This window comes from Coturnix japonica, chromosome 3 (assembly GCF_054131305.1).
Source record: "Coturnix japonica strain WE chromosome 3, WE-NBRP24, whole genome shotgun sequence".
NCBI lineage: Eukaryota > Metazoa > Chordata > Aves > Galliformes > Phasianidae > Coturnix > Coturnix japonica.
This window is the reverse complement of record NC_140665.1, coordinates 93,366,578-93,390,984: the sequence shown is the minus strand read 5'-3', so window position 1 is coordinate 93,390,984 and position 24,407 is coordinate 93,366,578. Positions and strand designations below refer to the sequence as shown.

The window sequence follows — 24,407 nt, the reverse complement described above, 5'->3', positions numbered from 1 at the left end:
TGATACTGTGCCATATGTAGTATAGATATGTGGCACTGATAAGCAGTGCAACTAGAGTTCATCACTCATGTGTTCAGGTATTTTATTATCCCTAAAGCTAATTTATTTAAATTTATTTATCAAGCTACAACATCCCTTGTTTCTGCTGTATCAGTTACTCCACTGAGCTTGGAGTTGTTGTCAAACTTGCAGGGAGTATACTCAGTGCCATCATTGATGTCATTGATAAAGATGTTAAAGAGTTCTGGGCTCAACATGGACCCCAGGAGGCAGTGCTTGTTACCAGCGTCCGCCTGGACATAGTGCCATTAACCACAACCCTTTGGCTGGGACCTTCCAACCAACTCCTTATCCACTGAATAGTCCACCCTTCAAATCCATGTCTCTTAGTTTAGAGATGTATGTGTAACTTCAGTCATTTAACTGATAAATTTAGTTTTGTGCTTTTTTATAAAGCTGAGAATAGCAATACAAATTGGAATATATAGGCAGCAAAATATTCTAGGAACTTATAATTGCCCATTAAACAAAGAGAATGGTGAAAGAAAATAAACACATAATGGGAATGTAAACTGGACTTGAACTTATTTTTTGGCATATGGTTGCTGAGCCAGATTTTTAATTATTTTCCAGGTGGATTGTGCTTTATCCCTTGTTCGTCTTGGCATGGAAAGGAATATCCCTGGTCTGCAGGTGCTCTGTGACAATCTGATCACTCTTGAGACAGTAGTGTATGAGACTGATGGTGATAGAACCTTGACTTTGAAGGAACTAGTAGAGATGAAAGACATTGAAAAGCTAAGACTGTTGATGAAGAACGTAAGTATTTTGAGGAGATAATTAAGTATAGCCTGATTTGTAGTAGTTAAGGTTACTGTAGATTGCATGTGTATAAAGATGAGATAATGTCTGATTTTTTTCTAAGGAACCTTCATTTTTAATTCAACCTGACACTATCATTCAGTGTTTTTTTGTTTTTTTGTTTTTACTTTGTTTTGTTGCTAAAACAAAAATTGAAGACAAAATTACATATTCTGGGAATGGAACTGAGTGTCAGTAAATCTAATAAAACCAGTCTTGTAAAAGCTGTGAACTGCTTTTTTAATGGCCCGTACTAAAAGATCTTCAGTGCAGCTATTGATGGTCATTAAATGTTAGCAAAAAAAAATTTCACCTCTGTAGCATTTACTAGTTTATCATCATTGCATTTGGCCTGTGTATGGCATTTCAGAACAGGAAGAACTGTGTCTTTTATGGAAAGGTTAGAAAATACCTTCAGATAAAATCAGATGTTAAATATTCAAAGAATATGTAAATTCTAAAGGAAAGAACTCATGCACTTATTCTTACATACTGAGAGTAATGATACTCTGATGAGGATGCAAGCAAATCTCTCATCCTCTAGTTGTTGGAAGACAATGAGACCTTAACTTTCATCAAGTATAGGGTTTTACTCATATCATTTGTCTCCTCATGCCATTGGCAGCAGACAGATAATTTGCTGTTTCAGTATTTCATAATACTGTGGTCAGTGCAGCAGTAGTGAAGGTCAGACTTCAGCTGTATTTTCTGATAGGTGTAGAGACTGTTTCAGTTATGATGACCAAAATGTTACCCACTCCGTAACTTGCTGTGCTTTCCAGTCCTCTGATGAAAAATACGTGAAGAATGTTTATCAGTGGATGATCCCTTTTCTTCACCGCTGTGAAAATCAGTCTCCTGGTCTGGCAAATTCACTTTTTAAAGAATATTTAGTGACATTAGCAAAGGACGATCTGACTCTACCTCTGAAGATTTTCCAGAATTCAAAACCTGCTGTGAGTATACCACCATCCTTATGGTTTGGTTTCTTGGAAAATTCTGGTCCTGAAATTCAAATATAGGGTTAGAGATGCTCTGCTTTAGAACACAAACCATGTTTTTTCCCTTCCTCTTGGACTCAGCATTTGTTATGTTTTAGAAAACATAAATCTTCCTTTCTGTTATGAATGCAAAGAATATACTGGAATCTGTAACAGGAGATGAGTTCAGTGGTTGTAAGTGGAAGGCATGTTCTATGCAGCTTTTTTATATATATTGATACTGTGGTATGTGTTAAACAGATCTGACAAATGTTTGCAGCAGTTCCTTTCTTCTGCATCCTTTAAACGTCTTAAATTCAGGTGGAGTATAATAAAATACCACTATTTCTTCAAATGTTGTCAGTGCAGGAAAGTAGCTGAGTTGTGTTTCAGAGTTTGAAACTTCAGCAGGGACTGCACTGTGTTGTTACTAAGAGACTCACTAATTGCAATCAGGAGGCAATTATTTATTTGGAATAAGTATGTTTTAATTTTAATTGACTTAATTCAAAAGAAACTAAACTGTTTAATTAGCTAAAGGAAAAATACAGTGGAACACTTTCTTTTTCCACTAGTGTCAGCAAAAAATTATTCCTGAACAAGACCAGCTTATGATTACAGCACTGGAATGTATTTATAGTTGTGAACGAGATGACCAGCTTGCTCTCTGCTATGATATTTTGGAATGCCTTCCACAAAGAGGTTATGGGTAAGCTTTATCAGCTAATTATTTGTAACTATTTTAGATGTTTAGTATTGTACTGAAGTAATATTTTAAAGATAGTTACTACATCATTAAACGGTATATATCTTTACTGGAATTTTCTGTCCTTCATTTTAGTGGCTTTCATACAGGGAGTGTGTACCTCTGCCAAATAATGTGACAAAAGATGCTTTAAATCAATTCAGACTAACACTTCTTCTGTACTTGTTTTTTAGGCTTTTATATGCTGGTGAATTGAGACCAAAGAGCAGTGTTATTGTATTAGTCTTGCTGATCTAGTTACAGTTGGTGGTGTCTTGCACATAAGAGTATATTTCTGCTTACTAGCATGTGAGAGTTGTCTCCATATGGAAGACTTGTATGAAGGGCAGGTATTGTAAAGGAAATGAAAGTTGCAAATAGGAGATAAACTATTCTCCCAGTGTCTTCAACACATAGGAAGGAGGATAGTCTAGGGATAAACTTTTTGTAGACTGAGGGGGTTATATCAGTTTTTGTTATCTTTCCAGCAAGAAGCAAAATGTTATTTTTTTTTCAAGCAGAGCTATTTATTTGATTCTAATCAAGGAATGCTGTGTAGAATCATAGAATCATTAAGGCTGGAAAAAACTTCTAACAAATATAATGATTGTGTATCTTTGCAGGCCTGAAACAGATAAAACTAGCAGTCTTCATGATGCAGTAGATGAACTGGAGCGAATTCTGAGGTATTTGCTTTTCCCAGAATAATGTTTTCTTACGTAAATCTTGGGCATAGCTGAGAACTTTGCTATGACATAAAAAAGAAGCAAGAATATTCATCTTGTTTTCAGGGATGTTATAATGATTATTTGTAAGACTTTATGTTGTGAACTAAAAATATATATGTCTTTTAGCTATTTAAATATTGTAAAACTTCATAAATGTTTTGCTTTGAATATTTTTTAAAATCTTTTGGAAAGTTTTCTGAAGTGATGTGAAGGTTATTTCTAAAATACCCGTTGATTTGTTGTTTTTTTTTTTGGTTTTGTTTTTTTTTTTTCAATTGACACTATAATATTTTGGTTAAAAAGCTAGAAGTTTTGAAGATATATTGTCATGCTACATTGTTGGTATTATGTAATAATGGAACAGCTTATTTTGAGTAAATAATATTGCTGTGGTTAATCCATACTGTTACAGACAAAATCCAGACTTTACAGCGAAGGTTTGGATTTGCAGAGCATGATTTGATAAAGCTTTAAGACTGCTGTAGCAGCTGTGCAGAATTTAAAAGTGTTTACCATTTATTTGCAGTGTGTCAGAGCTGTTGGAGAAACATGGGCTTCAGAAACCTGTTTCATTTGTGAAAGACACAAAGGACAATGCTGAGGAGGCACGGAAGCTGATGATTAGGCTGACAAGGCACACAGGTCGCAAGTTAGTATTCAAAGAGGAATTGGAGATAAAGGGGGAAATGACAGTAAGGGAACAGAACGGTACTTAACCTTACAGAGTGCACCTCACATTTTTATTATGATAGAGAACTGGTATTTAAACCGAACGTGGAGTGCATAAAACACATTTGTTAAACTGGTTATTAACATGATTAGTGTTTTGGCTGCATTCTCCACATATGAAAAACTCATTCTCACTTCAAACTTCTTTCAGTGCATTTGTGCACAACCAGCCTAAAAAGCATACTGGCTACAAAATGATAAACAGTGAAGTTCAGATGTTGTAAATGAAGTTTTTAAAGACCTGTTTAATTTTATGGAAAGTGTAGAATTTGTGGAACAACAACTTTTTTGGTTTTTATAGAAGCTGTTGTAGCAGGGTAACATACTGCTTCTATGCGTTGTTTCTGCCTCTTATTTTCAATATAATTTTTCAATTTTTTTTCTGTTTAAGAACTGTTTTATCTGGTCCTTTATGTGTAGATCAATTACTACATAGCAGTTTGCATGAGCAGATAAAAAGATTAAAACTTGGTTAAAACAGTCCTGGCTACTATTTTTTGTATTATTATTCTTTTTCTTTTTTTTTTTTTTGCAACAGGTACAGCAATAGGGTAGTATGCAAGTGGTGCATGCTAGAAGCATGAAAAATAGTAGATTGTTAATTTTTCTACGTTCTTGTAGAGATATTTTGCTTTGCAAAAATGAAAGATACCACTTGCAGAAATAACTGCTAGCTGAAACAGTTTTTGTATCTTGAAACAGTGACTTTTTCAATCCTAAGGCAATATCTAGAAACCCTCATAGTGATTTTGTTGGTATGAATTTTGATAGTACACAGGAGATCCTATAGGAAACGTGGTTCAACACAGATCCATGGATCAAGAAGGTCAAGAAACTGAATACCATTCAAATTTCAGGGATAAAATAAGCTTCTAGCCATATCCTTCTACAGTTGCACATAGTCATAGAATGATAGAGTGATTTGGGTTGGAAGGGAGCAACCTATTAGTTGTTTGCCATTTCCTTCAGGAAACAGCTTTTCAGTGATCTTCATTTGCAGTTAGAAAGTTGTTTTTATCCCATTGTTTTTGGATCAGCAGGAAGATAGTGCTGGCAGCTTTCTGATGTTCTACTGGAAGCTATCAGAACAAACTTGAGGATCTTGATGAGAATTTCTTAAAATCTTTACCTTATCCCATAGAAAACAAATGGAAAACAGTTTGGGTACTGTGTTGTTATCAAACAATTTTAACCTACAGACACTATTTAAATTAAATATTGATTAATATTAGAAGGGTTGAGTCTTTAATATTAAAGTAATTTTTGATTTAAAAAAATGATTAGAGTCTGAAATAGCGATTAAGAAAGAGTATTTTAGGTGATTAAATTATCTACTTCTTTTCCTTAAATTTACTGAGGAGCAGAATATTTAATTTTAAAAATGTTTGCAGGCAACCATCTGTCAGTGAGATGCAATGGAAAGAATTGCTCCAAGATATGTTAGACATGCAGCAGAAAGTATATACATGCTTAGAATCAGATGCTTGCTATGAGGTGAGTTTTATTTCTCAAGTAATCTACGAACTCTAATTCTTTGTTGTTGCTTACAAATCTAAATACATTTCAAGTGTTATTATTTGGTTGTGGACAGATTTATGGCATTTTCGGTGGCCACAAACTTTCTGTGTTAATTCATTTTATCAAAAGCCTCTCTAATATATATCCTGTATGTCTTTTACTGGAATTGAACATATTTTCTAAAATGTGTCGACTGTTTTGACCTTTTAATGTCCTAATATTAAACTGCATTTTAAACTTATTACATCTTGTTAACTCCTCAGAACATAGATGAAAATTTCTTATCTCATATTTTATGAATTCGTACTCTAAATATTTTTGCTGGAAGCAGAAATAACTAGATACTTGTTCCTAGTTACTTTTCGCTTTATAAACAAAAATTTGGGGAAATTCTTACAGAGATCCTTTCATTCATAGGAATTGTTTCCATACAATACAGATTGGCTTATTGAAACTGTTGTGTCATATTATTAATTATCGTTCTTTCCTTTAGATATTCACAGAAAGTCTTTTGTGCTCAAGCAGTATAGACAATATTCACTTAGCTGGACAAATGATGCATTGCAGTATCTGGTCGGTGGATCAACCAGTTTCATCTAAAGGGAAGCCACAGTACAAAGTCAGCTACACAAGAAGTATCGAACTAGTTTTGGCTGCTAGCAGAGAATATTTCAATTCATCAACCAGTCTAACTGATAGCTGTATGGATTTGGCCAGGTATGTTTACAGCTATTTTGTCTGTAAAGATAGTGTGATAAGATGATAAATGGCAATTTGATAAGATAAAGATATGTGTAAAATTATGTGCAGGTCTTTTAACAAGGATGAGAAATACAGCCATATTTTAATATTGATATCTTTTCCCTTTTATTATTAGAATTTAGGAAATCTGCATCTAACTAGCTTTTTTTAACTGAGTAAAGCAATAGTCAAATGTGTTATGACTGCTTTTTCAAATTGGGAAATTTTTCTTGGTAGAACTTTGCAGCTTTGGAACTTTATAGATCACAGAATCACACAGAATCACAGAATTGTAGGGGTTGGAAGGGACCTCTAGAGATCATCGAGTCCAACCCCCCTGCCAAAGCAGGCTCCCTAAACCACATCACACAGGTAGGCGTCCAGACGGGTCTTAAATATCTCCAGAGAAGGAGACTCCACCACCTCCCTGGGCAGCCTGTTCCAGTGCTCCGTCAGCCTCACTGTAAAGAAGTTCTTCCGCACATTCATGCGGAACTTCCTATGCTGTCCTTGCATCCCATTACCCCTAGACCTATCCCCACGCACTACTGAAAAGAGACCAGCCTCACCACTATGGCTCCCACACCTCAGGTATTTATAAACCTGGATCAAGTCCCCTCTCAGCCTTCTTTTCTCAAGGCTAAACAGACCCAGTTCCCTAAGTCTCTCCTCATAGGGGAGATGCTCCAGGCCCTTCACCATCTTAGTGGCCCTCCGCTGGACTCTTTCCAAGAGATTCCTGTCTTTGACAACTCATGTATTTTCCCTTAAGATTTAAAAGTATATTTCACACTTTACCTTGAGTAGAGGGGTCAACTTTTCCATAGTTTATCTCAAAAATGACAGAAAATGTGTGATTTTTTCCCTAATGACTTAAATCATGTTCCTCTCTTGTCCCAGATGAGCACACAGGAACATGCAGGTGCACATGTTTATATAATTAAAGGCACTATTGCTTTAGGTCAAAGTTGTAAGCCGTTCACTTTTACAGTATTTGCTATGTACTGTTTGTTGTATTTATATCTTTTTCTGAAAACATTTTTTTTTTAAAGTATGTGTTTCTGGAGATACATATGAATCACAGAATCACAGAATTATCAAGGTTGGAAAAGACCTAGAAGATCATCTAGTCCAACCATTACCAATACTTCTCGGCTAAATCATATTCCTCAGAACCACATCCAAGCGTTTCTTGATCACTCCCATGGTTGGTGACTCCACCACCTCCCTGTGCAGTGCATTCCAATGCCTGACTACCCTTTCCTAGAAGTAATACTTCCTAATGTCCAGCCTGAATCTCCCCTGACGCAGCTTAAAACCATTCCCTCTAGTTCTGTCACTGATTACACGAGAGAAGAGGCCAACCCCCAGCTCACTACAACCTCCCTTCAGGAAGTTATAGAGAGCTATAAGGTCTCCCCTGAGCCTCCTCTTCTCCAGGCTGAACAATCCCAGCTCCCTCAGCCACTCCTCTTAAGGCCTGTGCTCCAGACCCCTCACCAGCTTTGTAGCCTTCCTCTGTACACGTTCCAGGGCCCCAATGAACATAGTTTGCCAGTGAAAGTGTTGTTTAAAAGCTGATTACATCCATAGAATATTAATAAATATATGCATATTTTATTTAAAGTTTTAAAGCTGTGCAGTGTTTATTATTGTATAATTTATCTTCAAAGTGATGTTTTACAAGTATTTTTATCACCCTTATTTTCATTTTCTGAACTTAATTGAGGAAACAGAATTTGTGACAGAGGCCTTTGCATTTTCTTTTCAATCAGCATTTTGCTTTTATCTTGTAGTGTATGGCAAAACCGAAGCACAAAAATTTCCTAAGTAATTACGTGTTTAAAAACCAGATATTTTGAACAGAGCATTGCTGGCTTTCTTTAAGTTCTGAAGAGAGCTAACGTTTTCATCTGTAAATTTGCACATTGATTTATCCACTGGTTTTCACAAAAGCTTGTTTCCTTCCTATTTAGATGCTGTCTGCAGCTTATTGTGGATTGTCCAAGTGCTATTCAGGAAGAGCTAGATCTCATTCGTGCTCTTGGCTACCTTGAAGAATTTGGTGTGAAAATATTACCATTACAAGGTACTACATATGTTTATTCTTCATACATTTTTTTTAATTGTCTGAATAAAATATGGATGGCAAATAATTTACTGTTTCATAAGTGTTTCGTGACTGAAGTACAGAGTACCTCCCCGTCTCCAAACAGCTTTTGAGTAATTTTTTCAAGTGATGTGACATGATATATGTGTTCTGGAATGCAGTTTTTTCAGCACTTTTTAATAACTAGAATACTAATTATACAGCTTTCTTGGTGACCTCAGTACAACTGACTTCCTGCTTGCAAAATAGTCCGTGCATACTTGTTCTGATGAGTTATAAAATAGTGAGTAGGAGAGAACTGTAGGCATTTTTCTTGTCTCAACTGGGTTGTTTCATTTTTAAGTGTATAATACAGAATGACAACAAAAGTGAATTTTGGTGAGCTATTACTTTTGAAGATGTTTAAAAACTTTAAATCTCTGTTTTTAACTCATTTCAGTATGGAAAGCTGTTGGACAAAAGTTTGAAAGAAGGGATGATTACAGACAATTTGAAGTTGAAAGAGCAAATGGAATATAGTGCTGTATGTTTTATTTATTTTACCAGAAATAATTCATTGCTCTTTTAACAAGAAAGCCACTTTTCTAACTGAAAAAAATACTTGTCTTTCAGTAAAGTTTGGTTGTATGGTGTGTGAGCAACAGTATGAAAGTGTATCAGCATTGGTATTGAAAGCACATTGAAAGAGCTGAAAAGAGCACTAAGCACCAATGAAATTTGCTAGTCATAGAGTTTTACTTCTGTCATTGTGTAGAGAAGTACCTGGAATTATGTGAGGCAATTTAGGTCTGTGGAAAACAAAATGAATGTTCTTAGTGGCTGTTGTTACTTTAGTTCTCTCTGTTCTTTTTTTATACATTTATTTATATATTTTTAAAAGTATTCATTGAAAGTGAACTGATATTCCACATCTGATATTTGGGAATCTTAACAGTTTCAGGAACAAGAAAGACTCTGGTTTCCAGATCTTACAGTACAGCACAATTGAATTCTAGAGCAAAATTCTTTTAGTCAGCTTTTTCAGCCTGTATATACAATATTGTCATCTTTTTATTTGTGGACATAAAGGAATCTTAAGAAATAAAGTAAAGAAATGAAACCCACTCAAAAAAGAACCCATAGAAATGTGGAAATAATATTGTATTAGCAAACTGTAAAACAATTGATCTGTCTTAATTACAGTGTGTGGAATCATGACACATTTAATTAATGGTCCAAACTTATCCTTTTTTTTTTTCAGTATCTTTGTAAGTCAAATTAATCTGGTAAGATTAAAACGATGTTTTAAATTTTAGTGAAAGCCTTCAGGTGATCGGTTACTTTGATAGATTGTCACTAAAATAACATTAAAGTTGAATTCTTAGTTGCCTGGGCACACTGCTGGCTCATATTCAGCTGAGCATTAACCAACACTCCCAGGTTGGTTTCTTCTGCATAGTCTTTCAGCCACTGTGCCCCAAGCCTGTATCATTGCCTGGGGTTGTTGTGGCCAAAGTGCAGAACTCGGCACTTGATGTTGTTGGACTTCATCCCATTGGCCATAGCCCTGCGATCCAGCCTGTCCAGATCGCTCTGAGAGCCTTCCTAGCAAACTTCCTTGATCAAGCAGAATCTGCCTTTCAGGAACCCATGGTGGCTTGACCTGATCCCCTGGTTGTGTGATCTCCTTCAAGATCTGCTTCATAACCTTTCCTGGCATTGTGGCCAGACTGACAAGCCTGTAGTTCCCTGGATTCTCCTTTCAACCCTTCTTGTAGATAGGAGTCACACTTGGAAGCCTGCAGTTCTTGGGGACCTTTCCAATTGACCAGGAACACAAATAGGTGATAGATCATAGATGATGGAAAATGACTTGGCTGTCATCTCCGCCACCTCCCTCAGCACCCTTGGATGGATCCCATTGGCCCCATGGACTTGTTGCAGTACTGGTGGAATAGCAGGTCTTTAACTGTTTCCACCTGAATTTATTTATTTATTTATTTATTTATTTATTTATTTATTTATTTATTCATTCTGCTCCTTGTCTGATACTAGAGTCGTTTTTTAAAGATAACTCAGCTAAGTTTAAAAACATAGTCTGAAAGTTGGAAGCAAATAAGAGTTTTCATTTAAGTCTCCATCTTCCTCCCATCCCAGCCTGAGGAGCTGAGGATTGTGGCTGCATATGTTTTAGTGTTATAAACGTCATACATTTACTTGCATACATTTCTTCAACTGTCTTTGGGCTGTTTTTCCAGGTGATGTTGTTATTCTTATACTGTCTATATTGCTTAACAAAAAATGTATCACTGGGGTTCATTTACAACAGTCTCCTAACACCCATTATTCTTCCAACAGTGCGTTTGAGTTCAGATCGGCTCGGTCTCATCAAGGACTGTCTTTCTCAGTTGCCAACAAACTATAAGCAGTCTGCTAAGCTCCTGGGGCTTGCAAATTTACTGAGGGTTGCAGGTAAGCTGTTATAAGACACTGAACCGCAATAAAACACAGATTTGTGTTATGCTCTAGGACATCTGAGCTGATTGTTGGATTGTGTGTTCAAGGATGTCTGCAAAATGTCATCTGTAAATGCAGTCAGTGGGTCAGAAAGAAATAATCTATTTAGATGAAATATTTTACATGCAAGTTGATCTTCAGCTTTTCTGACCTTCCTTTAGTACCTTAAATAAGAACAGTCTTGTCTAGTCTTGATTTTGAGTGAAAGCTTATTTCAGACTGGAGGAGTTGTGGATGAGAATATATTTTTTTTCAATAGTCATTTGGTAGTACTAAATTTCCAGCAAATCTTACTCTGTATGCCAATCAAGGTAGCTCCATTTAATAACATCCATGTTTAAGTTGGAGGAAAAAAGTCTGTCTAACAGCTGAAATTCAGACTTTATGCTGTATGTGTCTTGTTTGTGCACTAAAACTAACTATGGGCTGTAGGTGCTTCTCCTTGGAAGCATTCAAGGCCAGGCTGGATGGGGCTGTGAGCAACCTGGTCTGGAGGGGGTATGCCTGCCTATAGCAGGGGGCTGGAACTACATGATCTTAAAGGTCTGTTCCAACCCAAACTATCCTATGATTCTATATTTAATTCACAGTATCTGAGAGGCTATGTGTTTTATCTAGTGTAATATACCATGATTCTGTGAATTAAATTTCAACTCAAAACTCAATATTCAGCTCAATATTTTAATTCCAATTCAAAAAGAGTGCATCTGCTATACAGGCAAGGGTAAAGTGCATTTAGTTGTCATCATGAAGGAGATTTAGGAGGATGTGTTCTGAGTATAGTTTATTTTAGAGGGCAACACTGAAAGAAAGTAATAGCTTTGATAAGTACGAAAATAAATTCCAAAATGCTGCTTAGGTAATGATATATCAGCTAGTTTCTTAATTGCTTTAAGTTATTTGATTAATGACAGTAAACTCTACTTAAGCCTCACATTACTACCTCCACTAAATTAGACACAGAAGTGTTATCTGAATTTTACAGATGGGCAAAGTGAGGGAGGGCAAATGTGCTCAGCATGACTGCCAGCAAATCTGCGCACAGTTAGGGAACTGGAAGTGTTCTAAGTCGCATGGTCCATTCTTAATCCGTGGTTAGAAAAAAAACAAAATAATCTTATGTGTCAGAAATCAGGAGATCTAGTAAACATTGCTCTTTATTGCAACAATTTCTGATTCAAACACCTAAATCTCACTGAGCAGACTAACCCCTATAATATAAAAGTGTATTTTTATGACATAAGGAAGCATTAGTCCTAAGAAACTGAACACCTGTCTACAAGTAGTAAAGGGGAAATAATGTGACATATTTTTTCCAGTTTCAAAACTTTTGTTTGAGTCTAGATGTACACAGTAATGTTGACTTAATGAAGAACTACTGTAACAAAATAATGCTGCCATTTTAGTGGTCTTTGGAACGCATTAAAAATCTTGCATTTCTATCAAAATGGCAAGAAGAACTCAGATTTGTGGATTTCACTTTTTATAAAGATGAGGAGCCGTGAAGCTGAACTAGTGATTTTTTTTTCCTCATGTCTGAATAGAAGAAACTGTGCTGCTAATCTGCAGTGGGTCATGTTTGAAGTGACTGCACTGCTGAGACAATGAAAGCCGCATAAAAAAGGGTTTGAGCTGTGTATTGCAGGGGCTTCACCATTTCTGTTGGAGCCCACAGTTATTCCACAGAACAACTGTATGTATCAAGATAACGGAAGATTAAATGAGAGAAAAATGGAGATCGTATGAAAAAAATTAGCTATAGACTGGTATAGCTATAGACTGGAAGGAAAACAGTCTGTGTATTTTATACTTATGCTTTTGTAAAACATGCGGAGACGTATCTACTGCATGAAAATAAGTTAGCTAAATTGGTGGGGAGGAGGAATTTGTCAGTGTATGACTAGTCAAGCACAGTTGAGAAGGCGGCAGTTCCTTGCTCAAAGTGTTCCTTCATTCTTTCCTCCAATCCCACTGATTTTTAAATAGTAATAAATAGTGGTGATTATTTTATTTAGCTGAAATCTGAATAATGGTAGTTCGATTATTTCTATTGCTTTTTCTGTTGCTCTACATCTCTTCATAATTAGTAATGCTGTCCAGGTGAAGTAGTGGGAATCAGAAAGCGACTGGCAACTACAATTCCTTGCTTTCAGAATGACAGTTCACATCTAGATTTTGTAGTTCCTAGGGACCATCGGGCAAAAATTTGCAACATAAAAAAGCCTTGGAGTGATTAATTTGCAACACCGTGCATTGACAGTATATAGGGCAAGAGGCCAAAAGATGAGAATGATGGAAAGCTAAAGTGTTCTCCCAGCTGTGTTAGTTGCAACGTGCTGGGAGCAGGGGAATCTTGATTGAGTGCAATAATTAGAGTAACTTTTTTCTTCCCTGAATGTCATTCATGCACATCCTATCTTTCAAGAAAGCTTTAAAACAAATTTGCTTTTCCTGTGTTGATGATTCTGCAAATTAGAATTAAAAATAACAGCTATGTAATTTAAGAACATGTACTCTTTAAATGGTTTTGGAACTGTCTTTGTTTAACCTTCTGAAATATTTGCATTTCACAAGTTGCAGTAATACAGTTTCATAAGCCAATGCCCTTTTCAAGTGACTGTCAGTATTGACTTCCTAAAATCACTTTTAATAAGAGAGAGATGCGACCAAGAAGTTTGCTTTGAAAAATCCACGCATTTAATCAGTTTCTTGACATTCCTCTGTCCTAAATTAAAATGAGTAGTATGGGAATATTTTTTTCCTGTGTATATTTAGTCACCTTTTCATGTAGTGCATGGATGTGGAGCTAGCTTGAGACCATAACAATTGGCATCAGGAGAATAAATGATTCTTAAATTCTCTTGTGTTTCCTCCAGATAGGACAGAAAAAGCTTTAATAATAATAAAAAGCTGGTTAAGTGTGATAGTCAATACAAATAACATCTTTTCCTATATCGAGGTTTGAAAGGGAGATTAGTTGTCTGATTAAATTTTAATGTGCAAGTGCTGATGTTTTAAAATTGAGGTCAAGACGTTAGTCTGCTGAAATTCTTAATGAAACTTCAATCAGATGTCAGTAATATCTGAAGTGTTACTTTTGACTCATCCTTTGGGGAAGAGACATAACATTGTTCAGACGATCTAGTGACCAAGATGAATTTCATGTGATGTGAGAAAGTACTCTACATTTAGCAGGGCAGGAATTTTAATTATCTGTGTCTTCCGCATCTTATGAATCCTTGGCAACATGGAGTGGGAGTTTAAATTAGGAGCTGTGTTTAATGTAAAAAAATGTAGTTCTAAATATAAGAATAATTTTTCTATCACAATTGAAACACGAATTTCACGTTTGGATTTGTGTTTCTCCTTAATCAATTTTAATCTGTCTGTTTTGGCCATCATATAAGTAAGGCAGCATATACTTCCAAACATTTTCTTAACCTAGACTTAATGCGTTGTGTAGTTTCTTTACCAACTATGAAGACAACTTTTTGAAGAAATATTAATCTGCTGTTTTGTTTTCAAAAAGAAAACAGATAATTCCAAAAGGTAACCTTCTCATGTTGTGGCTTACACCTCTCTTTAAGAAATAAAGTGGGAAGCTTATGTTGATTGTTGTTTCCAACTAACTGACGAAAATATTCGTTTTTTTCTTACAGGCGATGATCAGATGGAAAGAAAGGGTCAAGTTTTAATCCTTTTAGTGGAACAAACTCTCAGTTTTCAGGACTACAAAGCAGCTAGTATGCATTGCCAAGAACTCATGACTGCAGGTGAAGTAAAATAACAAGGGTGTCATGGGGTGATGGTGGTTGGAAAGCTCGCTCTGAAGTGTGTTACTTCAGACTGATCCATTTCATACAAAAAACCAGCTACTTTGTGCAAGTCAGCATGTCAGCTGTGCATGGTGTGTGGCATGAAATGTAACAACTTTCATTTATGCCACAGATCTACAAAATAAGTCACTGTGTCTTCTGGTGCAACATTGTCTTTTAGAATTTGGTCTACTGAGGTCTCTGAAATGAAAATGTATGTTGTAATTTAGATAATCCTTTTCTTTTGGGGTCAGAAGCTCAAAAGTATATCCCAATAGGGAATCCTTTTATAATGGAATTTTCAATGTTATTTTTAACAAGAAAAGGAAAAAAAAAAAAAAAGTCCTATTTTCTTGTCAAGTTGTTTAAATCCTCCTAATGCTCTACTTTGGTGTTATGGAATCATGGAAACATAATGATTTAGGTTGGAAGAGACCTTTAAGATCATCTAGTTCCAAGCCCCTGCTATAGGCAGGGGCACCTCCCACTGATTATGTTTGTGTTAATCACCATGTGAAACAGTATTGCTGTTTAATGTGTATTTGTCCATATGCGTTGAGTATTACTAATACATAGTTATATTTATCTATGAAATCATTTATGGAACATATTTCAATTACCTTTTAAGCTGTCACAGCTGCAAAAGTTCTTTGCGAACCCACTTATACATTGCTTGAAATAATTAAGAAAAAATTTTATTAGATGATTGGGTAGGAATATTTAATTTAGTTTTCTGTATGAAATATGCTTATATTATTGTAAAGCCTGGTAGGAAGAGATGACTTTTGTTTCGTAAAAAATATTACAGGGCCTTGATTAATAGAGGTTTTAAAGTAGGCTTGTGTGCAAGTCTTTCAGATGACTTTCTATCAAGTCAATTAATACATATGTGCTATTTATGTAATTCTTATATGTGAGGATATGAATGGAAGTAAAGGATATGTATGTAAGGAATACAGGCTTTGTTCTTCTGGCTCTTTTTTTGGCCACAAGTTTGAGAGAGAGTGAAGAAATAGATGAATTGAGGTTATTCCAGTTTTTCAGGTGATAGTTCTTACCAAGGTATTAAAGAGAGCTTCTTCTCTTTTTATTTCCTTAAGTCTATCCATCCACTGTCCTCCATCCCAGTAAGTTTATTCTTGTTCTGCTCTCTATACTTTCACTGCTGCTTGTCAGCACATGAGGTCTCTTCTAAGCATTGTTAAAATGGCTGCTCGATTAGGAGTGCTATTCTTGTACTATACTTAATGTTATGCTCTGAAGTACATTCTTCTTTTCTTATTGCCAGTGTAAAAATGTAGTGTGTAGGCTTACAGATTCCTGTTGTAAAGATATTTACAGCATGGTAGCAATGAGTCTTCAGTGTGTTTGGTCAGTCAGAAGCTGAACTGTATCAATCTGATGGAGCCTTTACAGTACCTTTCTCAGAGGCTGTGTTGACAGGAGTACCACATACCCTCCTTTATCTCATCCAGTGAGAATGAATACACTTGAGAATCTTGCTCAGAAGTACGTTTTGTGCTCCCCCGTAGGTTATGCTAAAAGCTGGGAAGTATGCAGTCAGCTTGGGCAATCAGAAGGCTACCATGACTTGAGCATGCGTCAGGAACTCATGGCTTTTGCTTTGACACACTGTCCCCCAAGTGTTATAGAGGCATTGTTGGGAGTGAGCAGTTCATTGCAAACCCAGGTACGTCTTTCTGAAAATTCTTTCATACGGTTAAATGTGTATTAAGGTATGAAATGGAACTTCTGCTCAGCTTTGTTTCCTGCAGTCTGTCTGTCTGCCACCCCCATTACAGTAAGTTTATACCTGTTCTACTCCATTTTTTCTATTTTCACTGTGTTATTTCAGCGTTTTTCTTTAATCTGTTTATATTATGCCTGCTCAGGTAGAAGTTCTTATTCAGTTCTTCTAACGTATTAATTTATTGCCTGATTAAACATTCTATCTGCAAGTACATCCAAATCCTTTTTCTAATGTTATCCTGGTTCTGTCACCTGTTTATATACTGTAATGTAATTTAATTAAATGTCCAGATAAAAGTTAATTAAACACTTTTTTTCATAGATTTGTTTCTGTATAATATAACCATCTTAAAAGTTTTATGTTCTGTCTGAAGACACGGGGGAGAGGGGAGCAGTAGATACATTACAAACTAATTAAGGCAATTGCAAGTGCATATCCTTTTTCATGATAAAATTGCTTGTATAGCTGCGTGAATGAGAAATATAAGAAACATGAAGGCACTTACTACAACTTTGGAAACAGGGTAATAGGAGAATGAAATCCCACAGAGTGTTTGAAATGAAGTCTTGCTTCTGCATGCGCTCATATTATTTGGGCAGGTATCTACTACAGTTATAAGCTTAAACACATATGGAATCTTGTCAGAATTGATATCTGTGCAATATAAAAATAAAAGCATGTATCCCCTGTGGTATTAGTGTTTTAAATATTATATTTCAATTATTTGTTTGGTAAGAGATTATTCTGTCTCCATAGATTCTCTACCAGGCTGTGAATTACCGGTTGCTTCCTTCAGAAGGAGGTGAGGATGTGAATACTTCAGGACCTTCTTCACTGATGAGTAAGGATACAGAGGTAATCTTTGTAGAGAATTCTTAAAGTAATAGCAATTTTGCTTTGTATTATGCTGAAGAACTGAGTTCGAGTGTGAGCAGCATCTGCATGTTACATAGTTATATAGTGAGGCTGCTAATTTCTATTCTTTGATTGTTATGAGTTCAAAAGTTCTGATGTGTTTATTTATTTGTTTTGCCTTGTTTCTTTCTAGGCAGCATAGGAAAAAAAAATATAAACCTAGAGGTGGGACAAGAGGGAAGTGCAAGAAAACTTAACAAAAAATACATTAAAGTTGGTTTGTGGTTTTTTTCTTGTTCCTCTTACAAAGCAAAACACTTGAAAATAAGGCTGTACTATGTATTTAATTCAAAAATATCTTCAGTTAAACTTTTTCTCTTTTTGCTGTATCATGAGATACATGATTTCTTTTAGAAACTACATGTTTAATAGTTCTTGTGTGCAAAATCAAAAGTTGCATCAAACTCTGAGTGTTAGTGGAAATAAAGGAAGGCAGAAAAATAAAGAGGGATAGAAAAGTTTACCATTCTATTCTACTTTTCAGATTTCTAATTTTAACTGACTTAATTTTGTACGTGTATTGGACAATTGTGGTGTTAGAGACAATGTTTTACATTACCATGCTAATTATGTGTTTATATACTAATGTGTAAACTTTGTAAAGCATGCTGTGGACTTGAATCTTTCATGGCTGAAATAATTAGCACGGATCAACCAAATGGATGTTTTGAATATCAGTTAAATACTTCACATGACAAAGAGCTGGTGCAAAAAAACTTTCTTTGTCCCATACATTAAGAGTTGATTTTAATTCTAGTCTACTGAAACTGAGCGGAGATGTTTTGCAGGCAAACATAAGGAGACCTCTTTGTGGCTTTCCAGCTCTTAAGGAAGCACATAAGCAGGAGGGAGAGCAACTTTTTTACATGGACTAATAGTGATAGGATAAGGAGGAATTGCTTTAAAATAAAATAGGGGAAATTTAGGTTAGGCTGGACATTAGAAATAAGTTCTTTGCTCAGAGGGTTGTGAGGCACTGGCACAGGTTGCCCCAAGAAGCTGTGAATGCCTCATCCCTCAAAGTGTTCATGGCCAGGTTCGGTGGGACCCTGGGCAGCCTGATCTAATGGTTGCCTATGGCAGCGGTGTTGAAACTAGATGATTTTTAATGTCCCTTCCAACCTAATCCATTCTAAGATTCTTTGAATGTGTGTATATTGCAAAAAATGTCTTAAGGCTGAGAATAGGCTAAGATCTGTTATTCTTCATTGCATGCTATTAGATTTACTGTATTTCTATCTACCTTGTAAGTGTTCAGTGCAGAATTAGAAGTCTTAATACTTCTTTGCATTCTCCAGAGATGAGTGTTTACACTTTACTGAGAACTCAATAAATGCTACCTTTATTAATATAAGATCGTCTCTACTATCAGATTGCTTGAATTACTGAAGATTAACTTCAGCATGTTTGATGTACTCAATTAGGGAAAGATTGCTGAGTACATGAATTAAAACATTGCCATGGTAAACTTTGGAACTGTGCACAGTTGGTATCTGGGCACATGGGATTACAGCTGAATAAGAGGCAAAACATACTACAGATTGTGCACCTGAATTCAGATTTAAACTCTTAACTTTTTTTTTCGTACAACAGCTGTTGCCTAAATTAATGAATGTTAAAATAAGTTATTAATACAGCATATTAATGTACTGTGTGTAAATTATAATGTGTTTTGGCATTAGGTCATTGCTGTAACTAAAGCATGGGTCTAACACTTATCATTGTGTGTTGGATGTGCTCGCAGGATGATACCAACATCTGCACTAGCCAGTCTGCTGATTTGTTGTACTGGACAACAACAAAAACCATGAAGGTGTTGTCTAACACGACCATGACTACAAAAGCCATGCTGCATGCTGTCAGTGATGGTCAGTGGTGGAAGAGATCACTAACTTATCTTCGGCCATTACACGTAAGGGATTGCTGATATGTCTTGAGATGTTTACATATTCACGTATACCTTAGTATAGGAGGGCTCCTTTGTCAATGCCTGACAGCTGAAGACCTCAAACTAATAAATTAACTACTGACATCAAGGGACTGTTGGCAAAGAAATCCCAATGAAACAATAGTGTGCTGGAAAGTGTTGCCTTTTCCTAGGTTTTCACTTGCTTTTTTTTAGTGCAAGACATGGTTTAAACTTGGTTGTAATTCAGAACTTTGAGAATAAAGCACAGTGAAGTCAACAATTTAAATACTTAAGTTATCTTCAGAGCTGTTTATTTTTCAGCTTTTCTGTGTTGCTTATTTGAGTGGATTTTCTATAATATTCTTGATACCAGTTTCTGCAGTGTCACTTTTGAGTGTGATTTAAAAAACAAACAAAAAAAGCTTTGTGAAGGATGTTGTTTGTCTTATTCCCCATTGAATTCTGGAATATTTACATTTTCAGATGCTCCCCTTCTGAAAAGCAGTTACAGTTTTTTCAAGAAGGTTTTGTTTACAACTGAGCTGTACCATTTTCTTTTCCCCCTCAGGGGCAAGAACTTGGAGATGTATTAAAAAGTGGGCTGGGAGGAAATGTCACTGTGGAAAAGCAAGGCTGTCATCCATTTTATGAGTCTCTAATTGCTGACCCATATGTTGCAGAAGTAAGTTTTAGTTACGGCATTCTGAATCTTTTTTATACTTCCCTAGATCTTATAATTAAGTAATGATATGATATGGATTTTTGATTATTTGTTTGATTTTTAAGAATCTAAAGTTTTGCATGGAAGTAGGAAGAATAGAAGACTGAAAGAGGATCTTATTAATGTGTACAAATACTTTAAGGGTGGATATCAACAGGGTGGGGCTAGACTTTTGTGTGTGACAGCAGGACAAGATTCTGGGGCTGAAACTCAGACACGGGAAGTTTAATCTGCATACAAGAAAAAAAAAAAACATTGCCAGGGGGGTGACAGCATAGAAACAGGTTGCCCAGATAGAGTGCGGAGTCTGGTTCTCTAGAGATAGTCTAAACCTGCCTCGATGTGATACTGTGCAGTGTGTTAGATAGCCCTGTCTGAAGCAGAGGTGTTGGGAGTAGATGATCCCAAATGGTCCCTTCCTTAACTATTATCTGCGATTCTGTGGATAAATTCCAGAACTAGACAGAAATGAGAGTAAAAGAAAGTACTGAGGTCAATAACTGTAATTGCAGAGTGTAGTGTGCATGCATCAGTTACCATGTTTTACTTCTAGTCTGAAATCAGCTATGGCACGTACCAGAACAATTCTTTGGAAAGTTTTGCAGAAGTATTGTTGAGAACAGAGAAACTCACAGAAACGAGGAGTGAAGCAAAAGACCTTCTTCCAACTACAGAAGGTATGCGTATATGTGTGTATTCACTCTTGTTCTTACTATAATATAGTAAGTATAGCAGAAGCGTTGGATGACTTTAAATGTGAAGAATAATACATAATGCTTTCAGTGCTGTCTTGATAATTTGTAAAGATTATTCTAGTTTAACTTCTTGGGTTGATAAGTAGTCTTAATAGATAATTTGTCATATATAGATATATTAATAGATAGTTTGTAATACTGCAAACTACATATATTTAAAAGGAAATTTACAACACACAGTTAATATCTCTATTTGTTCAGATCTTGTGCTATTGTTTAAAGAGCAGTTCTTATTGCAGGATCATTGCAGTATTTTATTTGGTATGTAACTGCTCACCTTCAGTTTCTGAAAGCAATAGAACTTTTTGTCTTCTTGGGAATTTCTGAATTTCATAGGTTATACTCAGTAACATGTTAGTTGAAATAGTTCCACTTTTCAAAAGCAAAACAAAACTTTTTCAGTTGTTTGATATTCCTTTTGGCAATCTCCTGCTAGTTTAAGAAATGAAATGTTTAAATATTTACTGTTAGTGTCTTTTGAAGGAAGGAACCTCTTTTACATTTTACTTCATGAGAAGTTCTGCCATGAAAAGTGAGTGTATTACATCACTTACAGGATGAAAAAAGTTTAAAGTGAAACTTGCTTCATAATCCATGCAGTTTTATTTCAACTGCTCAGTGAAAACCAGCATATACAGTACTCTAATTTCAGATATGTGTTATTTCCACAGATAACTGCTACAGTTTGAGTGTAATAATAACTTCTGTGACATAAGGTCAACAATCACGAATATAAATGAGGATGTATTCACGTTCTGTTCCTTTCAGATTCTTCCAACTAAAAAATAGTTTTAAGTCTGTACTGATTGTCTCATATCCTAAAATTCTGAAACAATGTGTACTTCTAGATATGATGCCTCTGTTTTAAAGGGAGTGGAGAAGAAAGCGTGTCAGAAAAGATAGAGAAAACATAAAACAAATCTTTTCCTTTAATTAGAGGAAGAGTTATCTGTCAGCTTATCTTTGTAAGTGAATTTGTAGAGAAAGGCAGTGTGTGTTTTGCCAGTATGCACAAAATCAGTTTTGAATAGGCATGTATTATATGAATAGGATATGTAACTAACAGACACCCAGGTTAGCCTTTTTTTCATTGTAGCTGATGATAGAAACAGGGATTGGCTCAGTAGTAAGAAAACCAGCACTGATACTGTGCTGCACTTCATGGCAGTTTGTGGTTTTTACCATGTAAAAATGAAACCTTGGCAGTGCGAGTTGTGCTACAGCTGTCTCTACTGAAGGACTCAGTGGTCACTTGGAGAACTTGTGTGATTCTTACAATATATTGAATACACACATTAGTGCTAAACTTTATATCTTGAATAGGTGAATTGATGACTTGCATTTTTCAAAAAACAAAATAAATATTGGACAAGGTGACACTTCCTAGGTGTTGGTAAATTACATTTGTCACATTTTCTTCCTTACTTTTCCTTCCAAAAAAAATACAATGAAAATATTTTTACATGTTTGTTGGCACTTTGTTTATTGCTCTTTGTCCTGCCTATTTTGCTTGTCCTGTTATGTTTAATCCCTTTGGTGAACTTCAAATTTGGCAGTGGTCTGAATGATTTTAAGTCTTCATAAGTTTTGTGAAGATGTGTGCCAGGTCATCCTGCTTATATATCACGAGCCTCCCCAGAAATATGTATGTATGTATTTATTCAATGCAGACTGTGTTCTTTCTCAGAAGTGATGACAACAGTAGTAGTTTCTAGTTTCTGCTTTTAAGTACATCGTGGTAACTGGGAACCTTTTTGTTGAGCTTCGTGCAAGAGTGTGAATGAAATCGTATACTGGCTATGGTGCTATGTTGTGACTGTTGTCTGGAGAGTGATGATAAATATTTGCTAGCTGGGCAGTTGTCTTGTTGTGGATCTAAAGTTGGAAGAGAATGCAGTGTTTATTGTGTACCCATGAAGCTTTTTGGTCATGAATTCTCCTGAGAAAGGGAAAAGAGGTCAGAGCAGAGGTGGGTTTTTTTTTCTGCTTGCAGGTTTTGTTTTTTTTTGCTTTAGTGGAAATAAGTTTGTATAGAAGTAACTTAGCTTTAGCTTACAGTACAAAATATCTATGTTGCAAACTAATTTATAGGGATTTTGTCATTAGATTTTGCCTGAGTTCTACTATGTTTGCTTGAACAGTATCCAGGTTATTTTGGATGTAGTAGAAACAAGCTGTCAGCAGCAAGAAACTAATGGTAAAAGCTATTGGAAGCATAGAATTTGATGAACAGCTTTGTATTTGCAGTAGCTGATATGTTACCATCCAGACAACCTCAGTGAATACCTGTCACGTAGAAATCTGCTTGTTGTATCTGTCTGGGGGCCAGCATGTAGATCCACTTCAGTCCAATGGCAAGTTAGTGGTAATCTGAAAATTACAGTTGATCATTCAGACATTTGTGTTCGTTGGAATAGAGAATTCTTTCAGGGGAAACAGTGTGCATAAAATAAAAGTGCTTCCTGCCAGCAACCATTAAGAGTAGTTTATGCAGTATGGGAATATAGATATTTGAGACATTCTTAAAATAAGCAAAGAGCTGAGTTGCTGAAAGAGAGGTTCTCCTGACTGGAATCACCAAAAATAAACAAATATATTTTTTTTTCCCCCAGTATGCTCATGTTGCCTTAGATTTTTGAAGTTCCTTCTGGAATTAATAGCTTATATGCAGTTTTGGGAGTAGGGAATATTAAGTGTATCATCAACATCATTATTTTGTAATTGCTGAATCTGTTGTAGTAACCACAGTGACACTTCACTTTGGTACAAAAGAAAATATGCATAAAGGAGCAAGCCTGTTATTAATCATCAAATCTAGGGCACTTTCACTGTATCTGTGCCACCTTTGTTCCCTTGTATAAAGGAAAATATAACAGTTTCTATTTTTAAACAAAAAGGAAGCTGGGGATTTATAATGTGGGATATAACAGGATATAGCAGATAATTTCTTGTCAGTTTTATTAGAAGTATGATTTTTATGATCACAGTCACTGCAATTAGAAAAAGTATCGTTGTTTGTATTCATTTCTACTATGTCTTTGTGCTTAAACTTCTGTTTCCGATATGTGGCAGGAGCCTAGGAGGTTATTGTCAAGGGGGTTTCGTGTCTGTGTGAGAGAGGTTCTGAGAGTTGTTCCTGTTTTCTGTACTCTAAATTTGTTTTAGATGCAGGAGATTTTGTTTTGTTTTTGCGCTTTCCCTAATGGAAAAAGCAGAAGGGAAAAACAGATGTAAGAATTATGGTGTCTACTTAAGATCTTAGTTCTCCCATATCTCCAGTTTTCTTGGTCTGTTAATTTTTCTTAGCTACCCTCTAAACTTACCTTTAGGATTTGTTAAAAATAAACGCTACTACTTAATTAAGGAAACTTATCTTTTAATTATCTGTATGCTGTTTACTAATAGACCTAATTGTAGTCAGTGATACCTTTCCATTGGCATGATTGTCCAAAGCTTAGATTTAACTGTAGCTTATTGGTAACTTCTTAGTTGAATAATGTGTTTTAAGTATGGTTGTCTGTGATTTAGTCAAGTGATTTTTTTAGCTACTCTTTGTAATGTGTTTAATCCAAATCCACTTGTTTCTCACTATAAAGGTTCGGGGAATTTCCTCAGACATTCTTTTTGTTTTAGT

General features: G+C 35.6%; 1 protein-coding gene across 4 annotated transcripts in view; it reads left to right on the top strand.

Annotated features, from left to right (window-relative positions):
- The window catches only part of NBAS (NBAS subunit of NRZ tethering complex), a 148,489-nt gene that overhangs the window by 41,858 nt on the left and 82,224 nt on the right, over positions 1–24,407 (top strand). For 3 of the 4 annotated variants that reach the window (XR_014944252.1, XM_015859432.3, XM_015859433.3), the window contains exons 24-38: positions 634–819; positions 1,644–1,817; positions 2,417–2,550; positions 3,210–3,272; positions 3,841–3,963; positions 5,435–5,537; positions 6,055–6,278; positions 8,279–8,391; positions 10,750–10,863; positions 14,568–14,681; positions 16,256–16,413; positions 17,230–17,328; positions 19,133–19,300; positions 19,866–19,979; positions 20,572–20,695. Coding sequence is in view for 3 of the 4 variants with exons in the window: in XM_015859432.3 (XP_015714918.2) it covers positions 634–819; positions 1,644–1,817; positions 2,417–2,550; positions 3,210–3,272; positions 3,841–3,963; positions 5,435–5,537; positions 6,055–6,278; positions 8,279–8,391; positions 10,750–10,863; positions 14,568–14,681; positions 16,256–16,413; positions 17,230–17,328; positions 19,133–19,300; positions 19,866–19,979; positions 20,572–20,695 (2,011 nt within the window). In the remaining variant the exon portion in view is untranslated. The remainder of the gene's footprint in view (positions 1–633; positions 820–1,643; positions 1,818–2,416; positions 2,551–3,209; positions 3,273–3,840; positions 3,964–5,434; positions 5,538–6,054; positions 6,279–8,278; positions 8,392–10,749; positions 10,864–14,567; positions 14,682–16,255; positions 16,414–17,229; positions 17,329–19,132; positions 19,301–19,865; positions 19,980–20,571; positions 20,696–24,407) is intronic. The other variant, XM_085542189.1, reaches the window with a different exon arrangement.